General features: G+C 46.7%; 1 protein-coding gene across 5 annotated transcripts; it reads right to left on the bottom strand.

Moving 5' to 3' along the window:
• Positions 1 to 5: 5 nt before the first annotated feature.
• Positions 6 to 13,247, bottom strand: LOC105697579 (J domain-containing protein). 5 transcript variants are annotated; one of them, XM_023432688.1, is made up of 8 exons: positions 13,163 to 13,247; positions 8,890 to 9,038; positions 8,572 to 8,777; positions 6,438 to 8,162; positions 5,598 to 5,780; positions 3,248 to 3,349; positions 3,036 to 3,152; positions 6 to 2,883 (listed from the first exon to the last, which is right to left on the bottom strand). In XM_023432688.1, the coding sequence occupies exons 5-8, from the start codon at positions 5,679 to 5,681 to the stop codon at positions 2,659 to 2,661; spliced, it is 528 nt and encodes a 175-aa protein (XP_023288456.1). In that variant the 5' UTR covers positions 5,682 to 5,780; positions 6,438 to 8,162; positions 8,572 to 8,777; positions 8,890 to 9,038; positions 13,163 to 13,247; the 3' UTR covers positions 6 to 2,658. The 5 variants fall into 5 exon arrangements, 3 of the variants coding, with proteins under 3 accessions (XP_023288456.1, XP_023288457.1, XP_023288455.1); XM_023432689.1 differs by lacking the exon at positions 13,163 to 13,247 and having other exon boundaries at positions 6,438 to 7,462; positions 7,950 to 8,162; positions 8,890 to 9,551; XM_023432687.1 differs by lacking the exon at positions 13,163 to 13,247 and having other exon boundaries at positions 8,890 to 9,551.
• Between the last annotated feature and the right edge of the window lie 321 nt (positions 13,248 to 13,568).

Below are 13,568 nucleotides of genomic sequence, written 5' to 3'. Positions count from 1 at the left end.
GAGCCTTCTCAACATATTACATTTATTGAGTCGCATTGAAAGGTAGACAGTTACATGCGTCGTCGGATATGTCTACCGGCGTGCTGTAAATACGTGGAGTAGTCGCGCACATGAAAACAACGATCGGCTGGTCCGAGCGGAGGTATAACATACTTTTCCCTTTTTCGAGATTTTGTTTCTGCCAAATTATCTACGATGGTAACAGGCGACAGGTACATACGACGTGGGTACAGGTACACATTTACAGGTACAGACGTCGCGAAGACGAGGAAGTCGCGCTCATTGTCCGTCACTTTCCTAATCCTTTTTGAGCAAGCGCTCATCTTCGACACCGCCCCTAACCTATTTTTGAATCGGGATGAACTTTTTTTCAACGTATTCATTTCGAAACGACCAAACGCAATTTGCTCACCTTCTCCTTGCAGTACTTCAATTATTAACAAAAAACTATCAGATACCTTGCTCGGGATTCAAAGTCACAGTCGAACTCGGACTTCGGGATCGCCTGTGCGTCGATTCATGAAATTAGATGCGTCACACAGTTATCTCGCACCTCAAAAATCATTCATGACGGACATTGATGACGTTCGCGCGACGGAGTCGTTGACGAGGTTGGGGGTACATTGCTTTAAATTAAATCTTGCATAATTGTTGCAGACGGGTCATTACGCATAAACTGTATACCATAGATCGTAGTTGCAACCGCATGGAGAAGGATAATCCACCATCGCAAAGACAGTTCTTAAGCGTCGATTATTAATTTCTCCTATTGGTTAAATTAATTCCTCGTATCGACAAATCTTCCGTCTTTGAATTGGCAACTTATCGTCTCTGTGTTCTTGAAGGAAACCACATTAAAAATTCTCACGATACTTACACCGGGGGACAATTCAGGGAAGCGCTAACAGTTACAAATGGAGGAACTGCAAGACTATTAAAAAAATATATTACGCACACTTTTAACGGGGCTTTTTATACGTGTCATATTTTATATAACATTCACGGTCTCAGCTGAGTTTCTAGTGTACTAAAATAGAGACCCATTAAACGTGCGCTCAATACACCTCCCGAATAATCCTGCCTCTCATTTTCCAACATTTTGTATAGAAGGTATTCACGATCTAGCGGTTCCGTTTCGCCGTTTTTTCTTCACCCTCGCGTCAAGGCGAAAGATTTTTTGCTTTTATTAGTCACTCGAAAATGAGGTTTTTTCCAGTATCCGCTTATTCCCTTTAAATCGCTAGTAACGATCTCTGGAAAGACTAGCGCCGTTATCGATGCAGAGTAAAAAAAAGTCCGAGTCCAAGCCATTTAATGTAATTTTCTTTTTATAAATTATTGTAGGATATACGCGGATCGACGAAAGACTCGCCACCAAATGGTTTGGCCTTAGGTCGGATGATGATGGTTACAATGCCGGATATTTTACAGTGTACAGGTGGGAGGATTTTTCGATTTTCTCTCTTTCACCGAAAATCTAGTGCCGATGGCGTCCTTTCACGACTTAACAGGGACAATTGACAAGGTCGGGCAGTAAGCTCGATACGTAGGTCGTTAAGTTGCAAGAAGTGTTCCTGGGCATTTTTACGCCAAAAAAGAAAAAGAGAGAGGACAAATTGGCTGCGATAACACTTTGTCAGCTCAGCCGGAGCATCGTGCTGATATGTGAATCAAGAGACTTTTGGTCGAAACCATTGTTACCATTCGACCGAATGCAATGCTCGTCGCAATAAGGAAGAGTTTTCCATTTACTTATAAAAATATACCTTTCACAGTACCGAAGGATTTTGGGCCGAGCACGAGTCGTTTATAATTTAAAAAATAGAAACTCTCGTTCCCGGAAATTCGGATTTCAAACGCGGAAAAGTATACGTATTAATATCCTCAAGACGTACGTATACGTATACACGTAGACACATACTACACGTTAGAGGCGATGCAACTCTCTCGGTACTTGCGTGAAATAAAAAAGAAAAAAAAAAGGAAGAATGAAAATTCGAAAAGGAAGGATATTTCTTCCCGATAATATATATGTATATAATTTGTTGTCCATCTCATTCGGTAAACGTTCATTAATTAAGCGGCCGACAGTTTTGTCGAGCGATCAGCGCGTTAAAATATTCCTCCTCGAATTCTGTATATATATATACATTTGTTTTTTGATTTAGAGTCTCGCACATACGCTCCTCCTTCATAGATAAGGAAAACTACTCTAATAAATGCTCTCTCCATAACCAAACGAACCATTCCGGCGTGGATAAATTCCTTCCGAATATCCAGCCGATGACTAATTCATGCTCATTACCGTAACATAAGTACATCTTAATGAATTTCTTTTTTCAATGCGATTTTGCAGGTGCTTACGGGACGAACCGAATGGTACCTAGGCGAACCCTAATCGCATCTGGAGTGAGGAGAATCTTGAGAAAAGCAACCGAATCTCGTAAACGAGGAGTAGAAAATACTGGTCACCGAAATAAGGCTCGTTATCGCTGGTCCAATTTTGTTTCTTCCAAGTGCAGGTAGAGATACGGGCATGGACGTGTACGTATGCAGGTACGTAGGTACTTTCGAAGGAAACACGTACAAGTTGGTGATTCGCGCGGAAGGGCAACGGTACATCCCCGTGTCTTTCGGGTGGAACGACTAATGGGACTCTTAAATCTCGTAGTTGCGGAACTTGCTGAGGACTTCGCTGAGAGCTTCCGAGTCCCAGTTGAGGTCTCGCCGAGCTCCATAATGGATATTGGACCCACCCTCGGAGGCCCTCCTGTGGGCGTTGGCACCCGTCGTCGGTTTACGTTCCTTACCGTGACCTGGGGAACTCTCGCTGGTACCGGGCAGCATCCTGTCCTTTGTCTTCGGCGTGCTCCAGTGCATCGACTGGTTATCGACCGCCGAGGGAGAAAAAGAAGACGACCGGGAATTATCGACCGTTGCTCGTCGGAGCGAGGAACGAAAAAAGGGGGGAAAAAAAGAAATGTGGACCGGCCACGTTGGCCGGGTCAACGAAAATTGAAAAAGATATTCTTTACCTGATGGACGTGTTCTTTCATGCCCAGCCACTGCTTGTAGCTGATCGCTATACCGCTGCGTCGCCATTTATCGTAATTAATCCTCTTCTCCGGATCGCAGAGAATTTCCTTGGCATTCTGCAAATGCAGGCGCGAGAAGACGGCGGGAGCCGATGTTAATCGGTACGTGACGGGGAAATTAACGTCCATCTTTGTTAAGTCGAGGGTCTTACCTTCAGACGCTGGAACTTCTCCTCGGCCTCTTTGTTCCCCTCGTTCTTGTCGGGGTGGTACTGGAGAGCGAGGACCTTGTACTCCGCCGTAATTTGTTCAACCTGCGAGATAAAAGACCGTTCTCAGGACTGTCGGCGAGACTGGCGGCGTAAATAAATCATCATGAGTGGTCCATTTTCTCGCTAGACGCGAATTGAAGCCATCCAGGATAACCCCGGCGATCCGGTCACGTTTCGTCGCAATTGACGGTTTAAAATTCCCCGGGACCATTCGGCGGCGTTACGAGACGCGAACTCGCGACCCGAGGGTTTACACGCAGACCTCGTGTCCGTCTAATCGTGGTATTGTGCGAGGTCAAAAGTCGGAGAGCAATGGACAATCTAATCGAAAGGAGTAAATGGGTCCGTTGGTGAGCCCTGTGGGGTTCAACAATCCACGCAGATGTTCCGATTTACTCTCTAGTCAATATTTACAGGGAGGACAGGTTGCAGAAGACGAAGTTGTTAAGTCAGAAGATATTTGGCTGCTTCTGTAGCGAGTATTATCTATTTATTAGTTAATGCGTTAATATTTCCCGATTCGGATGAATAATCTGCAATCAACGTTCCTTTGCAGTTATATCGCTGGAGGATTCTGCGAAAAGCTGGCAATTAAACCTCTTGGGAGGATACAGAGTAGCCCAAGGCATTCAATTACTTATCAGCTGCACTGATAAAGGCCTGACTACTTCCCTCCGAGAGTTTTCCCCGAAGTGTCAAAGTTCAGATATATATCCGGGGCTTGAGAAACGTCACGAATACTCGAGAAACCGAGCACGTCATCGATCTTCCAACTCTTCGGAGAAGTTTGTGAAAACGTGTTTCCGTGGAGCATGCTTTTATTGATCCCGAAGAAGTGGCTCGAAGTAAACTTCAAGAATGTGTACAAGAACGTTCACGTGGAGTCCAATCAGCTGACTGGAGCTGATTAATATTTTTCTTCACGGCATCATTGTCAAAAGTCTATAATCAACGTTTAAGAATGAAGAAACTCGGCAGAGTTTCACGCCGAATACATATATAAACTTTTAAGAGGGTAGCGTTAAATTTATCGGAAAAAGTAGGATTTCCAATTTCGTGTACGTCGTCTGGAGGGCGTTTAACAATCGATCCTTGAAATGTGCTCCAGACATTGCTCGTGTGCATGCATAACAGAGTTGCTTAACAACCGAGTATCGAGACACGTCACTCGGAGAGTAAAAAGGTCACATAAAAACGTATTTATCCGCTTCGGGACACTTTTATGCGATTTTAACCAAGGTTCGGGCTCTCGTGAGATTTGTCACGTTACCAATTTCTAGACTCGTGGTCGTGGCAATCGCGGCAGTCCCAAATGCGACAACTACGATTCCCGAAAAAATTGTCAAGATTTTCCTCAAGGAAATTCGATCGTCGAAAGGTTATCCTCGAACAATTTCCTGCCACGGAATGTCGTAGTTACGTAGTCACGAGGACTTTCCTCATCGATCCCCCACTTTTCAAGCAGTCTACGAAAGCGAATCCCGAGCACTCGTACTGGAAGAATCCTCGTACAAATTGATCTATAAAGAAGTAGTCTTGCAAGAGAATAAAGAGTAATAAAGTATTCCTAAAATTTCTTCCAGATTCATCTCGCAATCGAGCCTCGGACCGCGTCATGCCGTCCGCTAACGCATCGATCCCTTGACCCCTAAAGAGCCTGATAGCCTATACAGCTGCATCCAAGCCCTCGAAATGTAACGAGCGGCGTTTATAAAAAGGTTTTTCATACAGCCGCCTCACAGAACCTAACTCCAGTCCGTCCGTAAAAAGGAAATCCCCGAAATGTATGCCAGATTCGCCCTGCAGCCCATCCTTGGACCACGTCATGTAGGTACCACCGCCAACTCATCTCGTCATCGATCCTAAACATCCTATACAGGTACATTCTAGCCCTCGAGATGTAGAAAGCCACTCTACATAATCCTCGAACCACCTCCTCGAAAAAAAGAAACCTCTCTTCGGGTACGTCGAACAATCGCCCCTTAATCAAGCCTCCTCCACAAAATCGCCACCTCTTCGGATCCCTCAACAACCCACGAAAAACTGTTCAACAACCCGAACTTCATCTCCCATCTTTAAATAAAAATCCACCTACAAAAGGACTAATCGAAACTTCGTTCCCCAACAGGTCCTTGAACGAGTCTGAGAGTATTTTCGAGGCACCGTCTCCGAAGATCCTGCGTCTCTCCTAGAAGAATCCTCGGAATCGTCGCTTAGCATCCTTCAAGTCCATGAATGCATTTTTCCGTACCGTGGAACATTAATGGATAGTCAAAAAGAGGAGTCTCACCGAAGCCGACTCGTCGCATCCGAGAAGGGCGTAGAAGTCCTCGTTCTCGTCGGGCTTGTAGTTCAAGATGTCGTCGACGCTCATGCTTGGTTGGGCCTTCACCTGGACAGGACCTGGTGCCTCGGTGGTCTCGAGTAGGTCACGACTGGGTCACGAGTGGGTCACGGCTCGCACCTGTTGCCACTGCAAGGAGGAATCCCGCGGGATAGAGTCTCGGGCGAGGAATGCGTCGGTGGTGCTGGCTCGCGAATCGCTCGAATCGCTCTGACGAGGCCCGGGAAGTCCCGGTTCCCGGGAAGGTGCGGCGCGCGACCACCGCCGACGCGTCGATTCGTCCAGTCGTTAAATCCGGAGCTGCGCAGTTCGAACGCGAACGCCACGAGGTCCGAGATGGTCCATGATGGTTCGGACCGACCCTTAGCGAGTTTAAAGGGACGCGAGTCCGATAGAGCGATGCGAGCGAGTCGTTTCGAAGGGTATTAGGTTTGGAAAGAAAATCAGGGATGCTGGGGATAATAGGAATGATAAGGATGATGGGACGATAGGGACGAGAGGAACGATAGGGGCGATAGCGACAGGGATCAAGCGTCTCTCCCGCGATCGATTCGCCCATATTGGCACCATATCGTCTACAATGTATCAATCTAAGCGTTCCAGAAAGTAATACATGGACTTAAATTCAAGCTACGCTTGTATCTCACCTCGGGAGATACGCGAGAAAACAAGAGTTACAGGAGTTACGTATGAGCGCAATATGGGGACGACACGGAGCAAACGAGTTTATCTCCGGGTAGTTCTATACAAGGATTATTGTTTAACATGTGGAGCCCTATTGTATACCTATACGAGCCGAGTTCCGCAATCCGAATAAAGTATCGTGATGCCCAGTCGTGTCGGCGGACCTCGAGTACTCGTTTCCGTATGGCGTATGAATATTCACGGCGCACTCGCGATATGCTAATGCCGAGCGCCGAGGTGCAGCGTTTCCACGCCAAGTACGCCGGGAAATTAATTCCAACATCTGTAGGTCCGCGCTGTCCGGTATCGCTACTCGCGCACCAAGGAAACGCGATTAGCTCGCGAACGTAGATATTTGACGGGCACGGATCCGAATACGAGGAGCAGGTCCGGCTTATGTATCCGAGACACGTCACGGATAGTCCGACGATACGGGGAAAACTCGGCGAGCCGCGGGAGAGATCGCTCCAGTGTCACTTTCGCTCGCTACCAAGGAGAGACCAAAGAGGCCGAGACCTTGGGCCGCTACCAGTCGCTACCAATCGGCGGCTGCCAACACTCGGGTCCGTCCAAGACGCTCTATTGGCCTCGGTCCGTCTAATTCATTAATCGGCCAATTGTTAAATTCACTCCTGTAATCTGGGTTCAAGTGTGCCGTGCCCGAACAATTCCTAATCGGCGCTTGACCGCACCGCGTGTGCGTGCAATTCGTAATCGGTGCTTCAATTTGAAGTGTTTTTATATATGTATACATATACACGTGTATCGGTTTTTATCCTGTGAAGATTATAGACTAGGAACCAAATCCTGTGACTTGAGTATTTCATGGGTGGAAGGTCTAAGTTTAAGTGTACCGTGTTCAAACAATTTTCAAAGACCAGACCGCGGGTACAATTGGTGCTTCAATTTGCCGTGCTTATATATATACGACTTAATTTATAAATCGAGTTTTATCCGACGAGGATTATCATCTAGGAATGAAATCCTGCGACTTGATTATTTTTTAGCTGGATCTGTAGGCTGCAATCTGAGTTCAAGGGTTCTCATATGTGTGACGGGTGGTCCCATGTTTTCAGAAATCGCGATCTGCCGTTATCACCTCCACCGAAGACCGCAACTCCGGTTTCCTAAGAGCAAATATATACGGTTAGGCCATTATCATATCGTGCTATGTGAACAGGGCTGTTGCAAGTTATCGCGTGCTCCCTCTGTATATAGAAAAATCCAAAGTCGGAATACTTTAGATGCGAATGTTCCCCTTCGGTATACATGGGATGTACTGATAAAGGGGTTTTCAGTATTTCCAGCGAGTGGTAATTAGCATAAATATATACTAGGGTGTACGATAAATATTTATATAGTAGTGCTCGTAATTCCCAATGAGCGCAATGAGCATACATTTGTAAGGCTCACTAAATTAGGTTTTAAAGCGACCCTACCATATCGTTAAACCCTTTTACGCAAGTTAAACCCTGTGTGCGCGGGTTTATTAAATCCGTGACATAACCCTCGACAAAAACCGCGAGATTCCTCCACCCCTGCAAAAAGTTTAATTGCAATCTGGCTCGCTCGGTAGCACGAACTTCGGCCTCCTCTCTTTTTCTCATTACATACCTAATAAAGAGACCCATATAATTTCTTACAGTACACCCCGTAAAAGGATTTCCGAGTCATTCACGCCTCGTTAGGTTACGAGACGCAGAAGAAGCAACCCCCTCTTCGTCCGGTCCTATTTGGACAACTTTTTCGTACATCGAGAAGTCATCGTAATTCACGCCAGATGTTGGATCCTTCATAGAACTTCTAGGTACCCGAGAGCGCCGTCGCCTGCAGAGAGGGAGACAACAGATTGGAAATCGGACTCTTTTCGAGAGACTTTTATAAATGACTCGTCATTAAGGGGATGTGAAAGTGGCACCCGAAGAGTCAATCATGAAACTTTTCTCCGAACTGAGTGTGCCGAGTCGTTTCAAACTTTACAATTTAAACGTGGAGGCCATAAGGAAGGTTCCGATACTCTAGAGATTTCACGTTTCACGAGAAATTTTTAAAAGATCTACAAACAAATTTTTACAGCATTTTAATTTCATGGATTTCAGGGTCTTATTCAGCCTTCGTATTTATATTGTAAGGTTTGAATCGATTCGGTACACCTACTTTGGAGAAAAGTTTCACGACGGAGAACTTGACGCCACTTCACATCACCTTAATGCTTTATTCTCTTGCCATAACTCACTCGAGGTGGCGATGCTTCAGTCGGGAGTTCGGTTTATGGAGGTTTTCTTCTATGTGGACCGTCGAAAAGGAGCTTCTCCGTCGAGAAGACTCGCATGTGGCAGGCACGTGTGCGCGCGCATCGGGTAGCAGGCTGCAGTAGCTGCCAGCAGGCGGGAGCAGGCTTCGGCAGCAACCAGGGCCGTGTCGGACAAAGGCGCCTGCGCCCTACAGACAACTAGCGTGTGTATTTAACGCCGAGCTCGAGCCGCACGAACCCGACGCCTTGGCGTAACTAATCACGGAATAACCATCACGTGTGCAGCATGCACCTTCCTACCTCCGGATATGCATTAAACACATGCGAGCAGGAATCTGGAAGAAGCTCAAAAACCCCGGCAAGAAGCTTCCCTTCCTGTCACGTGCCGGGTCCAGATGATGGCGTCCTCCCTGAAAGGCGCCACCGCGCCGACAGATCTGATTCCTGACCTATAAAAATATGTCTATAAACATCTGCGTACCAAATAATCACGATATTGGATGACAACTAATTAAATTGCCCACCGATTAAATGCCGTGGAATGAAAAGTCGACACGCTTCGGAAAGTGAAAGACTGGAAGAATTGGCAATATGGTTGTACCGTAATAAAATTCGATGAGTTTATAAGTAAATATGTTTCCTCGCAAAACCGTGGTACGTATCAGCGGACTCGTTCGTCCCTGTGAATGATATTCATTCGCTGTTAATTTTTCATAGGAAGTGTTAAGCTTTTAATGTAACAATTTATTTCTTTTATCAATTCCCAGGGAAAGGACATGTTTCGCTTATTGTTGGTGCAGCTGGCGCAGCGGAACTTGGAAGCTGGAGTTTGAAGTCTCGTGAAGGTTACCGCTACGGAAATAGGAAAAATTCTCGGTTCGTTCGTTTTTCATTCTTAATTATGTTGTAGAGTGAGAGATGGCTCGGAAGGGTGTAGACGAGGCGTGAATTTCACCCCAGTGGAGGAGGACATAGTTGCGGGAGGAGCGCCGTTCACGCGAGGAACATGGAACAACGAGACCTTCTGCTTTCGTTTTACCGCCGTAGGCCCGGAATACCGAAAATAGCGGCTTCAAAGTGTTCATTGTCTTCGCAATGTTCAGTCCCCGAGCGCGTTTGCTTTCGTACTTTGAACTGTTGCAAGCAGTAAATCGGCGACTAACGTCGTTTTGAGCTGCAATTATTTTCGCGTCGCAGCTGCGACGTCACTGCCACGGGGAAAAAATGAGGCAAAATGACAAAGGAGCAAAATGAGATTAAGGGAAAAATTCGGTACCGCCGTTTGTTCATCTAGGTAATTTTTCCCCCCTTTTTTTTTGTCGGAAGCTCAAACGTCGGGGGACGACATTGAAAACGCCAGACACAGGGGCGGCGGATCTTTTCTATATATAAGACAATTCTAAAATTGATCGGATGTGTCGTTAGCCGTTTGTCATAAGTCTGATGCCCTAGCAGCCAGTCTATAGCCAACCGCGAGACTAAAAACGAACTACCTTTGGTTTTTAAATAGCTTTGCCATCCGACTCGCGATAAGCGACACGCGACATCCGACCCTTTGTTGGACGGGCTAAATCCGGCTCGATTCAGCCTCCTTGAGTATAAACCTTTTTAGAGCATAAAAATCGCGAAAACCGTGCAAATCGCGCAGAAAAACGACGAGAGTACCCGGTTCAGGAAACAGGTAAAGCGACACGTGAGCGCGCCCACGAATAATCTCGGCTACACGTATAGACAACGGCCAGATATTGTTGCTCTCTTATCGTAAAATGTCGCAAGGACTGCCCACGTAACCGGGAACGTAAATATAGTTTCGAAACGATGGAACGTTGCTAGCTCGTTCCTACAACATTCTCGACCGTGTCGGCAGGCTCCAGCGAGCTCGGAAATTAATGTCAAAATGGTTTATTTCAAGTCTTTAAGTAGTTAAGCTATCTAGCTGGCGGCATCCTTTTGTTTAGCTTCAGTCCGTTTCGGTTTACCCTCTTGCTATGCAAACTATCTTAAAGCGTGGAATTCACGCGAAGTGCACCGGTGCACACGGTCGATGCACTCGATAGGTCCGAGGCACGCATCGATCTGACTTAAGCCAAGCCAGTAAATCTTGAGGTGCTTGAAAATAGATAAATCGCGGAGGTGTATTTTTAAATTTAAATTCACATCTTCAAGAGATGGCTCGAAAATTAATGACAGTGTTCACCGAGGGCTCAAATACAGAATGATATATTTCTCTGGCGCAGAAAGTGAGGAAAACTGTCGTCTGATTTCATATAATTATACCAAGATTTGAGTGATGTGATCGACAGTGGCCTCGCGACCCGAGGTTAAACGATCTATAAATTTGCTTTTTAAACGTCTGGGTCATACGCCTCGCGACACCCATTTGTCGAAGTCGTGGCTAAACTGGCTCGACTTGTTCTCCACGCATACGAATCTCCTTAAGTGGGAGGACGGGGAAAAAAAAAACAAAAAATGACGAGGCGATAAAAATGCTATGAAATCACGCAGGGAGCGCTCTCGTTGCAGCCGAGCGGAGCACTCGACGTGTCTAAGACGAGTTCCCGGGAGAGGCTTAAGTTATATTATTCATCGTTAGTACACGTCGGGATCCAGCTAACTCGAAATCCTGTTTGGAACTACCCGGCGATCTAATTTTCCCACAAACGATCGGTTAAGTGTCGCAACACCTAAGCGGGCTAGAATCGTAAAACCCGAGAAAAAGTTTGCCGTTCCACCCCATCTACGTTGGGTCCAAGTCCGAACCACGTGTTTCTCGAGCTAGTGCCCATATGTTATAAAATTCGGGCGGAAGTGGCGGTGACAAAAAGTCCCTAGAACCAGAGAAACAAAATAGTCCTGACTAGCAATCCCATTCAGCCACCGTGCGAGTCGAACGATCTGCACGTACCGCTTTTTACACGTCTGCACTAAAGCGCGGCCCTTTCTCGAACCAGCCTAAATCTGGCTCGGCTCGCCTCCCTCTCGTCTCTGGGAACATGCGAATAAAAAGATCCGAGGGATAAAAATGCTACGGAATTGCAGGTTTCTTGCAAAGAGCTTGCGTCGCGATTTCTCTCAGACCTCGGGCACGCGCAGGCCTCGCAGATGCGTTTTATCGGTGCGTTGTCTTGAAAAAAGAAAGAAAAGTTAATCACCGTTGTACAGTAATCTCCATATCCTGGTAAAAAGATCGAAAACCATCGGAATCGAAATTATTGGGATTATAAACTAACTGTGCAGTGCTACTACCATAGAATTGAAGAAAGTCGCTTCCTCGACACTAAGCTCTCTCGACGTATGGGCGAAATTCATGGATACGTATTTATTTTAACCAGATAATAACGTTGATTCGTTAACTGACGAGGTAGTTGCGTTCTGCAGAATTTGTAACATTTTTAGAATTTTCGTTGTACCCTGTTGACGGTTTCCGGAGCAAGGGTTGAGAAACACTTTCTTTTAATCGTTTTTGTTACCTGCTGAATGCACCGCACCGAGATGAACGAGGAGGGAATGCTGCGAAATAAATGGATAGACAATGATATAAATAAAGTAACAAATAAAAAATTGGTACGGAACAGTCCAGGACCCTATGGTTAGGTTCCGTACCATTTTATTATTTGTTACTATATTTATATTATTGTCTATCCATTTATTTCGCAGCATTCTCTCCTCGTTCATCTCGGTGCGGGCCGTTGTGGACCGTTGTCGACCGTTCCGGATCGTTCCCTACCGTTCCGTACCATTCCGTACCGTTCCGTACCGTTCCGTACCGTTCCGTACCGTTCCGTACCGTTCCGTACCGTCCCCGAACTCGACCGAGAAGAACCGGAGAGGAGACCGGGAGAACACCGAGAGAAGGAGAGCATAGCGCCGGAACGGTCGCACCCGGCGGCCGGCTTTGCCTTCTTCTCCCCTCCTGAACATTCGCCGTGATTCCTCGCCTCGTATTCTCTCCTCTACCCTCGACTCTCGACTCTCGACAACCACGTCTGTCAGTGCTTGCGGTGCCCGCCGCAGCCGACTTGCGCCCGAGTGCCTCGGCGAGAACTCCCTGTCAATTTGACAGACCGCGTCGCGACAGACCCTGAGTTCGACCGCGAGACTTTCGACACGAGTGACTTTCATCCACCCCACGTGAGCTTCGATTTCAAAAGCCCCTAGGATCACTTTCATTTACATTTTGTGAACCCGAGGCAGTCCCCAGTGACTCGGTGAACCCTGTCAATTTGACAGTTCTTGTACTAGACCGCAAGAAATTTATTCAACACCAGTGAGCTAATATCCCGAAAGCTCCCCTGGATCACTTCTGATTTACATTTCGTGAGCCTGTGCTTGCAGAACTCGTGACAGCCCCGCATGACTCGATGAACGTTCTCTGTCAATTTGACAGACCCGTGAGAATTTTGACACGAGTGAGTTTCACCCAATCTCGCGTGAACTTATATCTCGAAAGCTTCCTGGGGTCACTTGTCATTAACATTTAGTGAACCTGAGCTTGCGGAACGCACCGATCGTCGTATTGGCAGATCTTTGCGGCTCAAGATGGTGAATTTTCCCCAGACTTCGTCGAGCTTACCTCGTGACGGAAGTGCGTAGGGACTGTGAAGCTTTGCGGAAGTATTTGAAGAGGTCTCGTGGGAGGAGAATATTTAGCAGCGTTTCTATCGGGGACGAAGCTCGGTATGTCAGCCACGATTCCCCGTATTCTCCCTCGCCCTGTTCGCCACGTCTGTCAAAGCTCACGTTGCCAAGTCGAGTCGAGATGTGAACTGCCCACGTCATAATTATCGCAGACCGCGATATCTTGCGATTCCGACCGAATTTCGTGGCCCAGTATGCGAGGACTCCCAGCGCTGATTAGTTCCACCGAAGAAGTGGAGACTGTCATTCGGTTCGTGTCAACGAGTCGTTGACATTCCGACCGATAACCGTGTTTATAGTGACCATGAAGTACGATACCGAAGTACGGTTTTAGAAATACT

Source organism: Orussus abietinus, unplaced genomic scaffold (genome assembly GCF_000612105.2).
Source record: "Orussus abietinus isolate OABI.00-Male unplaced genomic scaffold, Oabi_2.0 scaffold39, whole genome shotgun sequence".
Lineage (NCBI taxonomy): Eukaryota > Metazoa > Arthropoda > Insecta > Hymenoptera > Orussidae > Orussus > Orussus abietinus.
The sequence above is the reverse complement of the archived record's forward strand: the minus strand, read 5'-3'. Positions and strand labels throughout refer to the sequence as shown.

Bases quoted from the DNA above. Each gene is read 5' to 3' on its own strand.
- LOC105697579 (XM_023432688.1), bottom strand. From the start codon at position 5,681: ATGAGCGTCGACGACATCTTGAACTACAAGCCCGACGAGAACGAGGAC. The intron at 3,350-5,597 runs GTGAGACTCCTC...TTTATCTCGCAG, and splicing joins GATGCGACGAGTCGGCTTCG to GTTGAACAAATTACGGCGGA. The intron at 3,153-3,247 runs GTAAGACCCTCG...CTGCATTTGCAG, and splicing joins AGAAGTTCCAGCGTCTGAAG to AATGCCAAGGAAATTCTCTG.